The sequence below is a fragment of the Lucilia cuprina genome, chromosome 3 (genome assembly GCF_022045245.1).
Source record: "Lucilia cuprina isolate Lc7/37 chromosome 3, ASM2204524v1, whole genome shotgun sequence".
Lineage (NCBI taxonomy): Eukaryota > Metazoa > Arthropoda > Insecta > Diptera > Calliphoridae > Lucilia > Lucilia cuprina.
The window spans coordinates 31,139,079-31,156,392 of record NC_060951.1 but is presented as its reverse complement, the minus strand read 5'-3'; the positions used below and the strand labels follow the sequence as shown (position 1 = coordinate 31,156,392).

Here is a 17,314-nt window from a genome sequence, read left to right as displayed (position 1 = left end):
CACAAAGTATACAGAGATGTCACTTTTGACATTTGAAAAACTCAAAAATCAGCTTTTGTTTGATTTTGAAATTGTTTGGTGAGAAGAGGTATATAAAATACAGCTAAAAAAACATTGAATTCTTTTTTTTTCTGAAAAAATAAATTAAATTAAGTAAATTTGCCGCAATTATTATTTTTGACAGCAGTGCGTACCAAAAGCAAAAACAAAATACATTGTTGTTGCCGAACTGCCAACACCTTATGTGAATTCGCCTTGCCAGCACACGTGCAGAAAACAAACTCTCTCAATTAGCAAAGTTTCAAAAAAAATAAAGTTTTTTTTTATTAAAATTAATAATATATTTAATAAAAATGGATGCCCATGATTTATTTCGCCAGTTGACAAGAGGCGTGAGATTTACCAAAAGAAATAAAACACAACAAAAGGTAAATATTAATAAAAACAAGCAAAACAAATAATCAAAATTAATTGTTGTTCTTTGCTTTCAAGCAGCCACAAACCTTAGAAGCACCTAAAAAACTCGAGGACGATATAAAAATCAAGGATGAAGGCATAGCTACTGATGAAGACGACACTATGCAAGACCTAGAAGACCAAGAATCAAATAGCTCTTCCGTTGGAATACAAATGGAGGAAGAAGTTGAGGATGAACCACAAACATTTGAATTTATTTCCGGCGTTAGCACTAGTTCCAAAAAATCCAAAAAGAAAACCAAACCCTTAACACCGGAACAACAGGAAAAACTAATGGAGGAAGAAATGATACAAACAATACGTAAAGAAAATCGTATCACCGTATTGGGTAAAAATTTACCGCCACCTATTTCATCGTTCGAGGAACTACACACCAATTATAATATGAGCGAGAAATTAGTACAAAATCTAGTGAATTGTAATTATGCCAAACCGACTGCTGTACAAATGCAAGCTATTCCTATCATGCTTAAAGGTAGACCCTTAATGGCTTGCGCTCCCACTGGTTCGGGTAAAACTATAGCATTCTTGGCTCCAGTTATTAATGATTTAAAAGCGCCCAAAAAAGTAGGTTTTCGTGCTTTAGTTTTAGCGCCCACCCGTGAATTGGCACAACAAATCTATCGTGAATGCATACGTCTCTCGGAGAAGACAGCTCTAAAAATACATATCATTAGTAAGGTCAATCAGGCAAAGGCAAAGTTTGGTGAAAATTCATCCAAAAAGTTTGATATTTTAGTTTCTACCCCCAATAGAGTAAGATTTTTATTGCAACAAGAGCCACCATTATTGGATTTAAAGAGGTAAGTCATCATCTTTTCAGAATCTTCATAAACGAAATAGAGTTAATTTCTATTTTGTTTGTTATAGTATTGAATGGTTTATTCTTGATGAAGCTGATCGTTTGATGGAAGAGGGTCAAAATAATTTCAAAGAACAATTAGATGATATTTTAGCAGCCTGTACAAATCCCCACAAAAAGCTTGCGCTGTTTAGTGCCACCTACACAGTACCTGTGGCCAAGTGGGCATTAAAGAATCTTAAAAATTTAGCTCGTGTTAATGTGGGTGCTCAAAATGCTGCAACTGAATATGTGGAACAAGAATTATTGTTTGTGGGTTCAGAGAGTGGCAAACTTTTGGCTGTACGTGATATGGTGAGAAATGGTCTGAAACCTCCAGTGCTGGTGTTTGTACAAAGTAAGGTAAGTTGACCGAATTTTAAAACTGAACTAGAATTGAACTGAACCAGAACTGAACTAGAATGAACTAAAACTGAACTATAACTGAACTAGAATGAACTAAAACTGAACTATAACTGAACTATAACTGAACTAGAACTGAACTAGAACTGAACTAGAACTGAACTAGAACTGAACTAGAACTGAACTAGAACTGAACTAGAACTGAACTAAAACTGAACTAGAAATGAACTAGAACTGTACTAGAACTGAACTAAAACTAAACTAGAACTAAACTAGAACTGAACAAGAACTGAACTAGAACTGAACTAGAACTGAACTAGAACTGAACTAGAACTAAACTAGAACTGAACTAGAATTAAATTAGAACTGAACTAGAACTAAATTAGAACTGAACTAGAACTGAACTTGAACTGAACTAGAACGGAATTAGAATGAACCAGAAAACTGAACTAGAACTGAATTAAAACTGAACAAGAACTGAAACTAAGCTAGAAGTGAACTTGAACTCAATCAGAAGTGAATTAGATCCGAATTATATCTGAACCAAAACAGAACTAGAAATGAACTAGAACTAACCTAGAACTGCACTATGACTGAACTAGAACTTAACTAGAACTGAACTCGAACTGAACTCGAACTGAACTAGAACTGAAATAGAATTGAACTAGAACTGAACTAGAAATGAACTACAATAAACCAGAAAACTGAACTAGAACTGAATTAAAACTGAACAAGAACTAGAACTGAAACTAAGCTAGAAGTGAACTTGAACTCAATCAGAAGTGAATTAGATCCGAATTGTATCTGAACCAAAACAGAACTAGAACTGCACTAGGACTGAACTAGAACTGAACTTGAACTAGCTTTAAACTAGAACTGAACTAGAACTGAACTAGAACTGAACTAGAACTGAACTAGAACTGAACTAGAACTGAACTAGAACTGAACTCGAACTGAACTACAACTGAACTACAACTAAACTAGAACTGAACTAGAACTAAACTGGAAATGAATTAGAACTGAACTAGAATGAACTAAAACTGAACTAGAACTGAACTAAAACTGACTTAGAACTGATCTAGAACTGAACTAAAACTGAACTAGAAATGAACTAGAACTGAACTAGAACTGTACTAGAACTGAACTAAAACTAAACTAGAACTTAACTAGAACTGTACTAGAACTTAACTATAACTGAACTAGGACTGAACTAGAACTGAACTAGAACTAAACTAGAACTAAACTAGAACTAAATTAGAACTGAACTAGAACTGAAATTGAACTGAACTAGAACTGAATTAGAATGAACCAGAAGTGAAATAGAAATGAAGTAGAAGTGATCTAGATGTGAACTAAAACTTTACTAGAACTGAATTAAAACTGAACAAGAACTAGAACTGAAACTAAGCTAGAAGTGAACTTGAACTCAATTAGAAGTGAATTAGATCCGAACCAAAACAGTACTAGAAATGAACTAGAACTAACCTAGAACTGAACTCGAACTGAACTAGAACTAAACTAGAATTGAACTAGAACTGAACTCGAACTGAAATATAACTGAACTAGAACTGAACTACAACTTAACTACAACTAAACTAGAACTGAAGTAGAACTTAATTTGAACTGAACTAGGACTGAACTAGAACTGAACTAGAACTAAACTAGAACTGAACAAGAACTGAACTAGAACTGAACTAAAATTGAACTACAACTGAACTAGAACTAAACTAGAACTGAACTAGAACTGAACTAGAACTAGAACTGAACTAAAATTTAACTACAACTCAACTAGAACTGAACTAGAAATAAACTAGAACTGAACTACAACTGAATTAGAACTTAACTAGAACTAGAGCTAAACCAAAACTAAAATATAACTGAAATAGAACTAATATAATCTTTTAATTTAATTTTCTTCCTTAGGACCGTGCTAAACAGTTGTTCGAGGAACTTTTATACGATGGCATAAATGTCGATGTTATACATGCCGATCGTACCCAACAACAGCGTGATAACTGTGTCAGAGCTTTCCGTGAAGGGCATATATGGATATTAATATGTACAGAACTTATGGGACGTGGTATTGATTTTAAAGGTGTTAATCTGGTAATAAACTATGATTTTCCACCGTCCACCATATCATATATACATCGTATAGGCCGTACTGGTAGAGCGGGTAGACCAGGAAAAGCCATAACATTCTTTACACAAGACGATACACCTCATTTAAGAAGCATTGCTGAAATTATTCGAAATTCTGGTGGCAAGGTGCCCGAATTCATGTTAAACATGAAAAAAGCCAAAAAATCAGAGAAAAAGAAATTAGCCAATTTTGCTCCCAAACGTGAAGATATATCCACTAAAATCAAACCTGAACAAGAAAGGCAAGATAAATTGGATAAAGTAGAAAAGGTAATAAAAAAGAAACAAAAATCAGTTAAAAACACTCAAGAGCAGAGTAATGAAAATAATAAAAAATTAAAGAAAATACAAAAATTAAAAAATACAAATTCGTCTCCAAAACAAAATAACAATAAGAAATCAAAAAATCTAAAACAAAATAAAACTAAGAAATCTAAGCTAAAATCCCAATAGTTATATTTATACTGAAACCAATTAAGTAAAATAATATTCGTTGTTTAACATTTCATAGTTTTTATATATATTTTATATATAGTTACGTTTTTTAAAGCTATAACAATACAAAAATTCATTATCTTATATTGTTTATAATAAATTCATAAAAAATACAATAAAATTTGTTTTCCTTTTCTAATTTTTCATAAACATTTATATATAATTGCACTTGTTTGATATGTTTTTAAGATTATAATAATCTTGACTTTTTAGGCACTTTGATTCCATTAAACATAAATAATTTTTAAAATTTGTAATACAAAAAAAGCTTTCAAAACATCTATCTACACATTAAGCTTAAATTTATACACACAGTTTTTGTTTTTTACTTAATACTACAAAAAAAAACTTAAATACTAGAAATTATGACTCACAAAGCCAATCACAAGGTAATTTTGGCATTTTACTAGCTGGCCAAGGCAAATAGCCGGCTGTTTTGAATACCCAATAATCATAGGATACTTTAGTTATTAGGGCTATCAATAAAATAACTTCGGTAGCTATTAAGTAATATACGTAATCGGTCCAATCGTGAGGTGATTGACATACTTTAATCTCTTGTAATTCCATTATACGCTGAGGTATGTTACGGCATTGTATTTCCACATAGTCGGGTATATCTTTACTGCGCTGCAGTAGCCAAAGCTGTAAAGATCAAAGATATATCTTAAATTAAAATATTGTTTAATATTAACATTTGTTAAGAAAATACCTTTAAAACTTTAGCCGAGTTACAATCACAAATTAATTTATTGCCACCCAAGAATATCTGTCGTCCTACTATACTATCCAAAACATTGGTTAATAGATATTCAGGAAGCTGAAAAGAAAAAATTCATTGGTTATCTTGAATTGAACTAGAAAAGAACTAAAACAGAAATAGAACAGAATAAGAGCTTAACACGAACTGAAAAAAACTAAACTAGAACTAACCGAGAAATCATCGACAACTTTACCAGAACTATTACTCAACTAGATCTGAACGAAAACTGAAACTGAAGTAGAACTCAACTAGAAATAAACTGGAACTAAAATGGAATTAAACTAGAACTGAATTAAAACTGAACTATAACTGAACTAGAACTGAATTAGAACTGAACTAGAACTAAACTAAACTAAAACTGAACTTGAACTGAACTGGAACTGAACTAGATCTGAACAAAAACTGAACTAGAAGGGAACTAGAACTTAACTAGAACTGAACTAGATCTGATCTAAAACTAGAACTGAACTAGAACAGACCTAGAACTAAACTAGAACTGATCTAGATCTGATCTAGAACTAGAACTGAACTAGAACTAAAGTAGAACTGAACTAGATCTGTTCTAGAAAGGAACTAGAACTGAACTAGAACTGAATTAGAACTGAACTAGAACTTAACAAGAACTGAACTAGAACAGAATTGAAAATGAACTAGAACTGAGCTAGAATTGAACTAGAACTGAATTAGAAATGAACTAGAACTGAACTAGAACTTAACAAGAACTGAACTAGAACTGAATTAGAAATGAACTAGAAGTGAACTAGAATTTAACAAGAACTGAAGTAGAACTGAACTAGAACTTAACAAGAACTGAACTAAAACTGAATTAGAAATGAACTAGAACTTAACAAGAACTGAACTTAAACTGAATTAGAAATGAACTAGAACTGAACTAGAACTTAACAAGAACTGTATTAGAATAGAATTAAAAATGAACTAGAGCTGAGGTAGAACTGAACTAGTACATAACTAGAACATAACTAGTACTGAACTAGAACATAACTAGAACATAACTAGAACAGAACTAGAACAGAACTAATTCTGAACTAGAAGTGAACTAGAAATGAACTAGAACTGAACTAGAACTGAACTAGAACTGAACTAGAACTAAACTAGAACCAAACTAGAACTGAACTAGAACTGAACTAGAACTGAACTAGAACTGAACTAGAACTGAACTAGAACTGAACTAGAACTGAACTAGAACTGAACTAGAACTGAACTAGAACTGAACTAGAACTGAACTAGAACTGAACTAGAACTGAACTAGAACTGAACTAGAACTGAACTAGAACTGAACTAGAACTGAACTAGAACTGATCTAGAACTGAACTAGAGCTGAACTAGAATGGAAATAGAACTGAACTAGAACTGAAGTAGAATTGAACTAGAACTGAACTAGAACTAGAATATGAATATTTAATTCTCAAACTTACCCTTTTAATATTATTATTACGCAAGTACAAACGCTGAAAATGATCCATAAATTTCGTGCCCTCCAAGTCGTGCATTGACTCAATATGATTGTTATCGGCCAATAATTTTACAATGCTCTGATAGGTGGGATTATTATGGAAATGTTCACCAATTACAGTGATCTGTAAAGAAATACATATATAAATTAATGTATTTTTTATACAACAAGAATTAGTGTAAGTTGAGTTTAACCATATAAAATAGTTACACAATATAAAAGCTTACATTATTGTTTGTAATATTAAGCTGAAATGTATTCTCTGGTAATTTGGGCGGTAATTCAGTTAAACCCAAGTTGGAGCAGTCAACACGACAAAATATTTTGTTTTTGGAAGGATCACCCTGTAAGAAGAGAAAGTATAAATATTTGTCGAAATTTGTAAAGGATCTAGGACTATAGACTCTATAAAATTTGAAAATTGTAATTTAATATGAATAGAAAAAGAAGTGGCGGTGAAGGGGTATATCAAAAATTCTAAATCTATTAATTATGTACTTGGCAAATCCCCACAAAAAACAAACTCCTACTGATAACATAAATTTTATTTTTTCTATGTTTCTCAATAATATTTTATGGATTACCTACCGCTGACAACATATGTTCAGGAGCACATGTGCAATTTCCTTTGCCTGGTATAACCGGACAGTCTGTATAGAAACGTTTAATTATATCAATTTGACTTATAGCAATATAATCCGTTGTATTAAACCAATTAAATGTTGAATCCATTAAACAAAACGAACTGTTGGGAGCCACAAATTTAAATGAACCACGAAATATGGTTTCTACCAAATTATTGCACAGCATGCGTTTGTTATCTCTAAATGGAAAAAGACAATAAGAAATATTATAAAAAATATTCCAATGCATAACTTTTTAATTATATTACCTTATATCCATGGTTATATTTTGATTTGGACCCAATTTGGGTATTTGTGTTAGATTATTTTTGGAGAGATTTAAAAATTTCACAAAAATCGGTGTTATAGAGATATTTAATAGATTATTATTGGATAAATTAAGGCATTTTACTTTCGACATGCGTGAAAATGTTTTCACTATACGTTTAATATTGCCATCCGTTATGGCCAATGATTGTAGTGTCTGAAAGATGGGTGATGATAAATCAATTTCTGTCATGGTGGCATTATAAATATGTAAATTAGTCCAATTTGCGGTATTGGGACAAGTGCTTATCATTGATAATTGAGTGATATTACAACAATACCAATTATTGTGTGTGGCATTTGAATTGGGATGTTGACGACACTGACAGGTATTATTGGTATTGGTGTTATTATAGAAATTAAGGCACAAATTCTCTTCCATTTGGAAACAATAGTCAGGTGCCGTTTCAACTTGTGTTGTGACCAGAGATTTATTGGGTTCTGTTGTAGCTAAAGCATTGCCATTTCCACTTGTTGCTAAACCGCCAGAGCTGCTTATACTGGGTAGTAAAATTTGTGGCTCTTGTAGGGCAGGACTTTCCTCTTCTGGCCTGCCCCTAACAGAAGCTCCACTGTAAATGATTAGGGCTATAAGGGTATAATACTGTAAAGATAAAAAGTAATAAAAACTTACAGTCATTGACAACAAAAGTAAAACGTCAATTGTTATTAAATACGTATATTCGTCCTACGTTTAGTGTATAGATATTTAAATATTATTTGCTTAAACAAATATTGACTTGCGGTGTAAATTAATAAAAGTCGGTGCAGCTGAGTACAGCAGTAGTTAGTAGAAGGGTATGTTAACATATTTATAATATGACATTTTTATTCTAAGGAGTGTCTATAACCATAGATAAAGGCAACAAACACATTTACCCGTTTGTTAGGTTTAATAATTAATTTATCTTATTGTTATCATTTTTGTGAGTTTTTATTTGTTTATTTATTTATTAAAATGAAAAACAAAATATTGTTCTTAATTGTGGTATTATGCTATATTGTGCTTTAAGACCAGCTTTTGTATTTTAATTTTATTTGTTAGCTTATTATAAAGTAAATAATAAAATTTTTGCTATATTTTTATTTAACGAAAATTGATTTTGAATGAATTTGAATTTTAAATTTTATAAATTTCTCTGTTGCTCTCAAAAAAAGTGTTAAAATTTCAAAAATACCATCATTACTTTGCAGATTTAAAAATTTGTTTAACACAAATAGAAAAAAGTTTTCAAACAACAAGATTTGAAGTGTTTCTTAAGAGCTAAATGGACAAATATATTTGTCTACAGTCTAAACTATACATATGTTAATTTATGTAGAACAGTTCATAGTCGGATCTATGAACCAGTTTATAGGCAATAATCCATTTTAAAGTTTAGTCTATAAATCAGACCACTCTATAGTCTTCACTATAGACCATTCTATAGTCTTGACTATAGACCATTCTATAGTCTTGATTATACATCATTCTATAGTCTTGACTATAGACCATTCTATAGTCTTGATTATAGACCGTTCTATAGTCCATACTATAGTCTTGACTATAGACCATTCTATAATCTTGACTATAGACCATTCTATAGTCTGGACTATAGACCATTCTATAGTCTGGATTATAGACCATTCTATGGTCTGGACTATAGACCATTATATAGTCCATACTATAAACCGTTCTATAGTCTTGACTATAGACCATTCTATAGTATTGACTATAGACCACTCTATAGTCTTCACTATAGACCATTCTATAGTCTTGACTATAGACCATTCTATAGTCTTGATTATAGACCATTCTATAGTCTTGATTATAGACCGTTCTATAGTCCATACTATAGTCTTGACTATAGACCATTCTATAATCTTGACTATAGACCATTCTATTGTCTTGATTATAGACCATTCTATAGTCTTGACTATAGACCATTCTATAGTATTGTCTATAGACCATTCTATAGTATTGACTATAGACCATCCTATAGTCTTGACTATAGACCATTCTATAGTCTTGACTATAGACCATTCTATAGTCTTGACTAGACCATTCTATAGTCTTGACTATAGACCATTCTATAGTATTGACTATAGACCACTCTATAGTCTTGACTATAGACCATTCTATAGTCTTGATTATAGACCATTCTATAGTCTTGACTATAGATCATTCTATAGTCTTGACTACAGACCATTCTATAGTCTTGACTATAGACCATTCTATAGTCTTGACTATAGACCATTCTATAGTCTTGACTATAGACCATTCTATAGTCTTGACTATAGACCATTCTATAGTCTTGACTACAGTCTTGACTATAGACCATTCTATAGTCTTGACTACAGTCTTGACTATAGACCATTCTATAGTCTTGACTATAGACCATTCTATAGTCTTGACTATAGACCATTCTATAGTCTGGAAGACATTTTTTTTTATAGTCTATAAACCATTTTATATTATAGACTATATATCATTTCTTTTGTATATTTTTTATAATTACAATGCGTCTAGCAAAAAACAAATAAATCTTTTCTAATGTAATATCACACCTAAAAAAACAATACATATCATGTTACTATTTCTCTTTTATTTTTGTGATTACTTTTTAAACACAATTCATTTATTCAGACTTTTATTGTAGGTGTTTAAAGTATTTAACAAAATACAAAGTTTAAATACAAAAAAAAAAAAACATTTAAATATCACAACTTGGTGATAATTAAATCATTAATTAACAGCCCAGAAAGTTACTAATAAAAGCAACAAATATTAATACATCAATGTTGAAGTTATGTTTTAATAATTGTATTGTACTTGTTTAAACAAAACTTATGTTTGTTATAATGATCAAATAGTCTTGTTTTGTATTGTAATATTTTGTATATCAAATATTTTTAACTTCAATAAAAAACTCTGTTTACAATAGGTTATGTGCCCAGAAATCTTAGAAATTTAAATAAAAAAAAAAAAAAAAAAATTGAAAGAAATTTTTTTTGAAGAAAATAATTGTGTGAGAATAATTTAAAAAAAAAAAAAAAAAAAAAAAAAAAAAGTTATTCAAGAACTCAAGATAATTCAAGATTGAAGATAATTCAAGATTCAAGAAAAGTCAAGACTCAAGAATAGTCAAGATCAAGAAAGATTTAAGAAATGGAATTCTGCAAAAACATCAAGCAACTGTCTGGTGAGATCAACTGGCCAATATGGAAGAGAAAGTTAGAGAGATCTTTTTTGAATTTTATGAGGGTGCACTAGATGTGGTTGAGAATAAGCTCGTTAAGCCACAGCTCTTGAAGGTCAGATAACAGATGTTCAACTAAGAGAACACAAAAAAACAATGTGAGTTGTTAGAAAGGCCAATTGCTATGCAAAAAGCATCATCACAAGCACAATAAGCGATGAAATTTATCAAAAAGTGATGGATAAGGAATCTGCTTTTGAAATGTGGGAAGCTTTGAAACAACAATATGAGGCAACATCGAAAGACCAATTATTTAAGATGTGTACTGAACTTTTTTCTTTTCAATGGAATAATAAAAGAAGATGTACAACACATATTTCAAAATTAAAGAATTTGTTTAACGAAATAAATAACGGTCGAAATTAAAAAATGAAAATGCGTTGCCCGATTTATTGTTAGTGTGCAAAATTTTGTATGTTTTACCCAGTTCATTTGATATGTTTAAATCCAGTTGGATGATGCTTACCCGAGATGGTGACAAGACACTAGATGAATTAATAATGCAGTTATGCCTATTCGAAAGAAATCTGAAGAGTGAAACTGAGGGTGACAATGAAGAAGCTTTGATGGTAAACCAAAGAAAAGACTTCAATCGTAAAAAGAATTTAAAGTACTTAATAAGAAAGAGGTTATATGTCACTATTGCAAAAAGAAAGGACATTGGATAAAAGTTTGTCGCAAATGGATTGCAGATGGAAAACCAAGTAAGCCCAAAAAGAAAATGTTGAAGATTCCAACGTGGCACTTCAAACTATATCAGATGAAGTAAATACAGTGACTTCTAAAGTGGATTGGTGGTAGATAATGGTGCAACAAAACATGTGACAAATTCATCGGAATTTTTCATTGAATATGAAAGATTCAAGGAACCACACTCTATTCAAGCTGCTGGTAAAGAAATCCTTAATGCTGTTGGTAAAGGTACTGTAGAGTTTTTATCTAAAATTAACAATAATAAAGAAATCAAGATTAAATTGGAAGATGTTTGGTATGTTCCGGGAATTACAAGAAACCTATTTTCGGTTTTGGCAGCACATGATAAAAATTCAACAAGTGAATTTAAATCGTTTCCGCAAAAATGTTATTTTAAAGTAAATAATGAAGTAGTTTTAATTGGAAAAACGGAGAAATAGGCGGATCGCTGTACAAAACCAGTATTGTTCCATTAACAGTAAGTGAAGTGAACATGGCCGATGATAAAAGTTCAATCTTACAATTATACCACGAAAGATGGGGACACCAAAATAAGCAAACATGTAATGAATAAAATACAAAAAGAATTTGGTGTTAAAGTTAAATATAATAAAGAAGTGTGTGAATCGTGTGTATATGGCAAATTGTGCAGGTTACCATTTGGAAGATGTGAGACAGCAACAACTCCTGGTGAACTTATTTCTACTGATGTCTGTGGTCCCTCCCTCCTTCATTAAAGGATATCGATACATGGTGATTTATAAAGATGACTATACAAAGTACAGGTATGGATATGTTATAAGAAATAAATCAGATGTGAAGGATACCCTATTAGAAATGCTAGCTAATGCGAAAAATCAAGGCCACACTATTAAAACAATTCTCAGTGATAATGGTGGAGAATTTATCAGTAATGATATAAAGAATATTTTGAAACTTAATGGCATTAATCATAAGTTAACTGCTCCATACACCCCTCAACAGAATGGTAAAGCCGAGAGAGAAAATAGGACAATTGTAGAGATGGCGCGAACATTTAAATTTTCAAACAAGGATATTGAGTTTTCCTGATAGTCTGTGGGCTGAATTTGTAAAGTCAGCTATTTATATCCTTAATCGAACAGGAAAGAGTTCTGTAAAAGATGTTAGTCCATTTGAACTTTGGCATGGACAGAAACCTAGAATTAATCACCTCAGAATTATCGGATCATCATGTTTCATTCATATACCAAGTCAGAAACGTAAGAAATTAGATAAGAAAGCAATTAAAGGATTTCTTGTTGGTTATGATGGAAATGAAAGATATCGAGTATACATTGAAAATAAAAACACTGTTGAACTATCGAGAGATGTCAAATTCTTAGAAAACGTTACAGATTGCAGCAAATATGTGAATAAAGATGAACAAAAAACCGAAACAAATAACAAGAATAATGATAAAACAATTAATAAAAATAATGATAAATCTATAACTATAAATATAAAAGAAAATAACGAAGAAGAATTATACGATAGTGAAAGTGATTGCGAAGATTTCGAAGGTTTTGAGGATGCGCAGCAAGAAGCCGAAGCGCAAACAGAAAATGAAACCATAAGTGAACAAACAGAAAATGAAACCATAAGTGAGCAAACAGAAGATGAATCCTTAAGTATGGAAAGTAGTAGTGAATATGCGGTGCAAGATGCCGAACCGCGAAGCAGTAAGCGTCTACGAGAAAGAGAAGAATATTCCGATGATGATGAACCCAACACGAAGCGGTTACGAAATCGTACAGTTATCATTGATAATATAAATCATGATATTGTACTTACTTCCGTCGAATATGTAAACAAAATCCAAACTCCTAGTACATACAAAGAAGCTATTGAAAGCGATCAAAAAGAGAATTGGAGAAAAGCCATGATTGCCGAAATGAATTCGCTTAAAGAAAATCAGACTTGGGAACTAACAGAGTTACCAAATGGTCACAAAGCTCTTCCTGGAAAATGGGTGTACAAAATCAAAACAAATCCAGACGGAACAATTGATAAGTACAAAGCCAGGTTAGTGATAAAAGGATTTAACCAAAAGAAGGGTGTGGATTACGATCAAACATTTAGTCCGGTGGCAAGGATGTCCACTATTCGTTCAATTTTAAGTATTGCCGCAACCGAGGGTTTACACTTAGCACAATTTGATGTGTCTACAGCATTCCTATATGGTGAGTTAGAAGAAAACATTTATATGAAGCAGCCAGAAGGATTTAATGATGAACGAACCGAGTATGCAACTTAAAGAGAAGCTTATATGGACTAAAGCAAGCTCCAAGGTGCTGGAATAAACGAATTGGAAATTACATTAAACAACATGGATTTAAAAATAGTTCAGCTGACACCTGTTTGTACGTAAGGGAGAAGAATGGAAATAAAATAATACTTGCATTATACGTAGATGATGGTTTAATAGCAGCTTCTAATATAAATGAATTAAATGATTTTTTGACGGAAATGAAAAAAGAATTCAAAATTGTTAACAAGGACGCTTCATATTTTCTTGGATTAGAGATAGAAAAGAAGGAAGAATATATTAAGATACATCAAAAAGCATATGCCAAGAAAATATTAAGTAAATTCAACTTTTCTGAATGTCGTCCTGTTTCTACGCCAATGGAGAAAGTTTCTTTTGCAAATGTTAAAGATAAAGAGAATATTGAATTTCCATACAGACAAGCAGTTGGTGCTTTGATGTACCTAATGTTGGGAACTAGGCCAGACCTGGCATATAGTGTTGGTTATTTGTCAAGGTCTTTAGAGAATCCAACCAAAGAAGATGTGCAACGTGTGAAGCGTGTTTTTAGATACATTGCGGGAACCTTAGACGTTGGTATTATTTATAATAAAAAAGGACCTAAATCACTAGAATGCTTCAGTGATGCTGATTTTGGCGGATGTATTACTACTGGTCGGTCAACATCTGGTGTTGTGGTGACGTATGCAGGTGTGCCATATCATGGTTAAGTCAAAGGCAGGCAATGGTATCAACATCTACTACCGAAGCTGAGATAGTTGCTGCTAACGAAGCTGCAAAGGAACTAGTTTGGTTGTCAAGACTTTTTAAAGAAGTTATCAATTATAGTCAAGTACCCTACATTCAAATCGACAATACGGCAGCAATTCGTTTGGCTCAAAACCCTGAGTTTCATAAGCGTACGAAACACATAGCTATAAAACACTTCTTTATTAGAGAGATGGTTACTGAAGGCTATTTATCGGTGCAGCAAGTGTCAACAGAAGAGCAAGCAGCCGATATGTTGACAAAGCCGTTATCAAAAATTCGTTTAAAATTCTTATGTGACCGTTTAAACATAAAATAATTATTTAAACAAGGGGAAGTGTTGAAGTTATGTTTTAATAATTGTATTGTACTTGTTTAAACAAAACTTATGTTTGTTATAATGATCAAATAGTCTTGTTTTGTATTGTAATATTTTGTATATCAAATATTTTTAACTTCAATAAAAAACTCTGTTTACAATAATCAATACAACAATAAAATGTTTGAAATTGTTAAAAATGTGATTGTAAAATAATAAATATTCTAAAAATAGATAGTTAATATAAAAACTCGTGGTTGAGTAGGAGTAGATAGGTAAAATTCTGTTCAATATAAATTTGAAATTTGACAGCAAGAAGTTTAAGACCGGAGCTTCTTTTTGATAGAATCTAGTTATTAAGGGAATAAATAATGTCAGAAACCGCTTTTCGATATAATATTAAGCAGTTTTCCTTTGGAGTAATGATCAAAGTCATTTTTCCAAACCCAAGACCCAAGTGTTTTACAAAAAAAGTGTTTTTTTATATATGGAGAATGTTTTAAATTAAAATATTTTATAAAAATTTTTAAATTATTAGCCAAAAAATTCAAAAAGTAACCAAGTTAATTAAATTTTTAAAAAAAAAAATATAAAAAATAAGCAATAATAAAAATTAAAAACAAAAATGTACACATAAAAATAAAGATAAACCCACAAAGCAAAACAAATAGCAAAAGAAAAAGGCAAGAAATTATTATCGGACATGACCGACCACATAACACTTAACATCAGAAGATTCGTTATGTTTTCAAAACAATAGACAAGTCTATAGCTAAGATTGACAGAACTATTGAAATACCTATATTGTCAAGATTATACCTATATAGATCTGGGATCCACACAATGGACAGGTCTATGATTAAAACGATAGACAGGCCTATTATGATTAAAACTATAGACAGATCTATTGTAAACAAGTAGAAAGTATAGTCGGGTATTTTTGAGTATATTTTTAAAATTTTAACTTTTTATAAAATGTTTATATTTTATAAAGAAACTTTTATGTTGAAAATTACCATAATTCCAAAATATTTAAGCAATTTATTGATAAAAAAAACTAAATTTTCTAAATGAGGCTTTATATGGATCAAATATGGGCCGATCCTCGGAAAATTTGAGAAAAGGATATATTTCTAAATAACAGTTAGTTTTGTTGAGTTTCATTGCGATACAAATGGTTACAAGTCAATTTTAGACGTTTAAGACATTTTTTGAAGGGGGGTTTGTATGGGGTTTAGGGTCAAATAAGGGCCGATCCTTACGATAATCTGCAGTGTCATTTATACTTATATAAAACTTATTTGTGCCAATTTTTAGAGAGATAGCAGAATATTTGATGTAATTATGGCATAAAAAGTTCAAATCGGGAGGTACGGTTGTATGGGGGATAGGTGAAATAATGGACCGATTTCAACCATTGAAAATGGCCTATGATTAAGACTATAGGGAAGTATAGTAAATAGTTAAAACTGGTCTATTGATAACATTATAGACTGGTTTCATATCATGAATATAGACTGGTTAATGATCAAGACTTTAGACGGACTATAGTCAAGACGATAAATTGGTCTATAGTGAGGACCATAAAAAAAGTTTACGGTTATCAAAATTGCAACCTAAAAATATGGTTATTGATCCCTTATTTCGTTACAAACATCAGCAGAAACGCATAATACCCAAATACAACTATAGTGATATATAGAATAATAACAACAAAATCTACATTGAAGTTAAAAATAGAATCGCAAGGAATTAAAATTAACCACACAATCAATGCGCCAACAACTTAACCGAATGAGATAAATAAACATTTATATAAACGTACTTCATTATACTATAATGATTATAGTGATTTTTTAATGTAAACATGTGTTTATGAATATTTCTTCACAAAGAAACCATATAATATAATTCTTTGTTATTTATTAGATCTTTAAAAAAAAATAATATAAAACTTACTTTCAGATAAAGATACATTTTCTGTTTTGTTATTGAGATCTTTTGAAGGGGAAAAAATGCAAAATATTTTAAAAATATTTTATTTTTATTTAATTGCACTCATTTTTTTTATTATTTTGCTGTCGTTGTTTAAAAAATTATTAAAATTTTCTTAATTTATTGCACTTTATTTACACGGCTCATATGTAAAGGCACGTAAACACACGAGCCAACGACCACCACTTGTTGTTTCTCTTTTTTTTACATTTATAGCTTGTATTTGTTGTAAAAATAACAAGCTGAATATATTTAATAACAATAATGTTTTTTGAACTAAAAATAAACTTATTTAAAAAAGAAGAATATAAAACGGAACTAACAAAAAGAAAAATATCCTCAACCGAAGACGAGAAATGTCAAAAAACAACTGAGAGTATTTTCTAAGCAAAATAAGTAAATATCAGAGTTGTTCTACTCAAAGATATAAACGCCGTTAAAATTTCATGGCAGCGACTTAAAGTTATATATTAATTGCTCAAATGAAAAATAATAATTAAATGTATTATTTATATAATTTAATGCTAAG

At 30.8% G+C, this 17,314-nt stretch overlaps 2 protein-coding genes across 3 annotated transcripts; one reads left to right on the top strand and one right to left on the bottom strand.

Moving 5' to 3' along the window:
* Positions 1–218: 218 nt before the first annotated feature.
* On the top strand, positions 219–4,424 carry LOC111680342 (probable ATP-dependent RNA helicase DDX52). Of its 2 annotated transcripts, none has more exons than XM_046945904.1 (4): positions 219–428; positions 493–1,280; positions 1,348–1,681; positions 3,605–4,424. In XM_046945904.1, the coding sequence occupies exons 1-4, from the start codon at positions 354–356 to the stop codon at positions 4,274–4,276; spliced, it is 1,869 nt and encodes a 622-aa protein (XP_046801860.1). In that variant the 5' UTR covers positions 219–353; the 3' UTR covers positions 4,277–4,424. The 2 variants fall into 2 exon arrangements, with proteins under 2 accessions (XP_046801860.1, XP_046801861.1); XM_046945905.1 differs by having other exon boundaries at positions 220–428; positions 496–1,280.
* A 24-nt stretch (positions 4,425–4,448) lies between these two features.
* LOC111680347 (protein halfway) lies at positions 4,449–17,139 on the bottom strand. Its single transcript, XM_023441983.2, has 7 exons — positions 16,750–17,139; positions 7,448–8,109; positions 7,144–7,378; positions 6,783–6,899; positions 6,518–6,679; positions 5,031–5,138; positions 4,449–4,963 (listed from the first exon to the last, which is right to left on the bottom strand). Exons 1-7 carry the CDS (start codon positions 16,765–16,767, stop codon positions 4,682–4,684), a joined length of 1,584 nt encoding a protein of 527 aa, XP_023297751.2. The 5' UTR covers positions 16,768–17,139; the 3' UTR covers positions 4,449–4,681.
* Between the last annotated feature and the right edge of the window lie 175 nt (positions 17,140–17,314).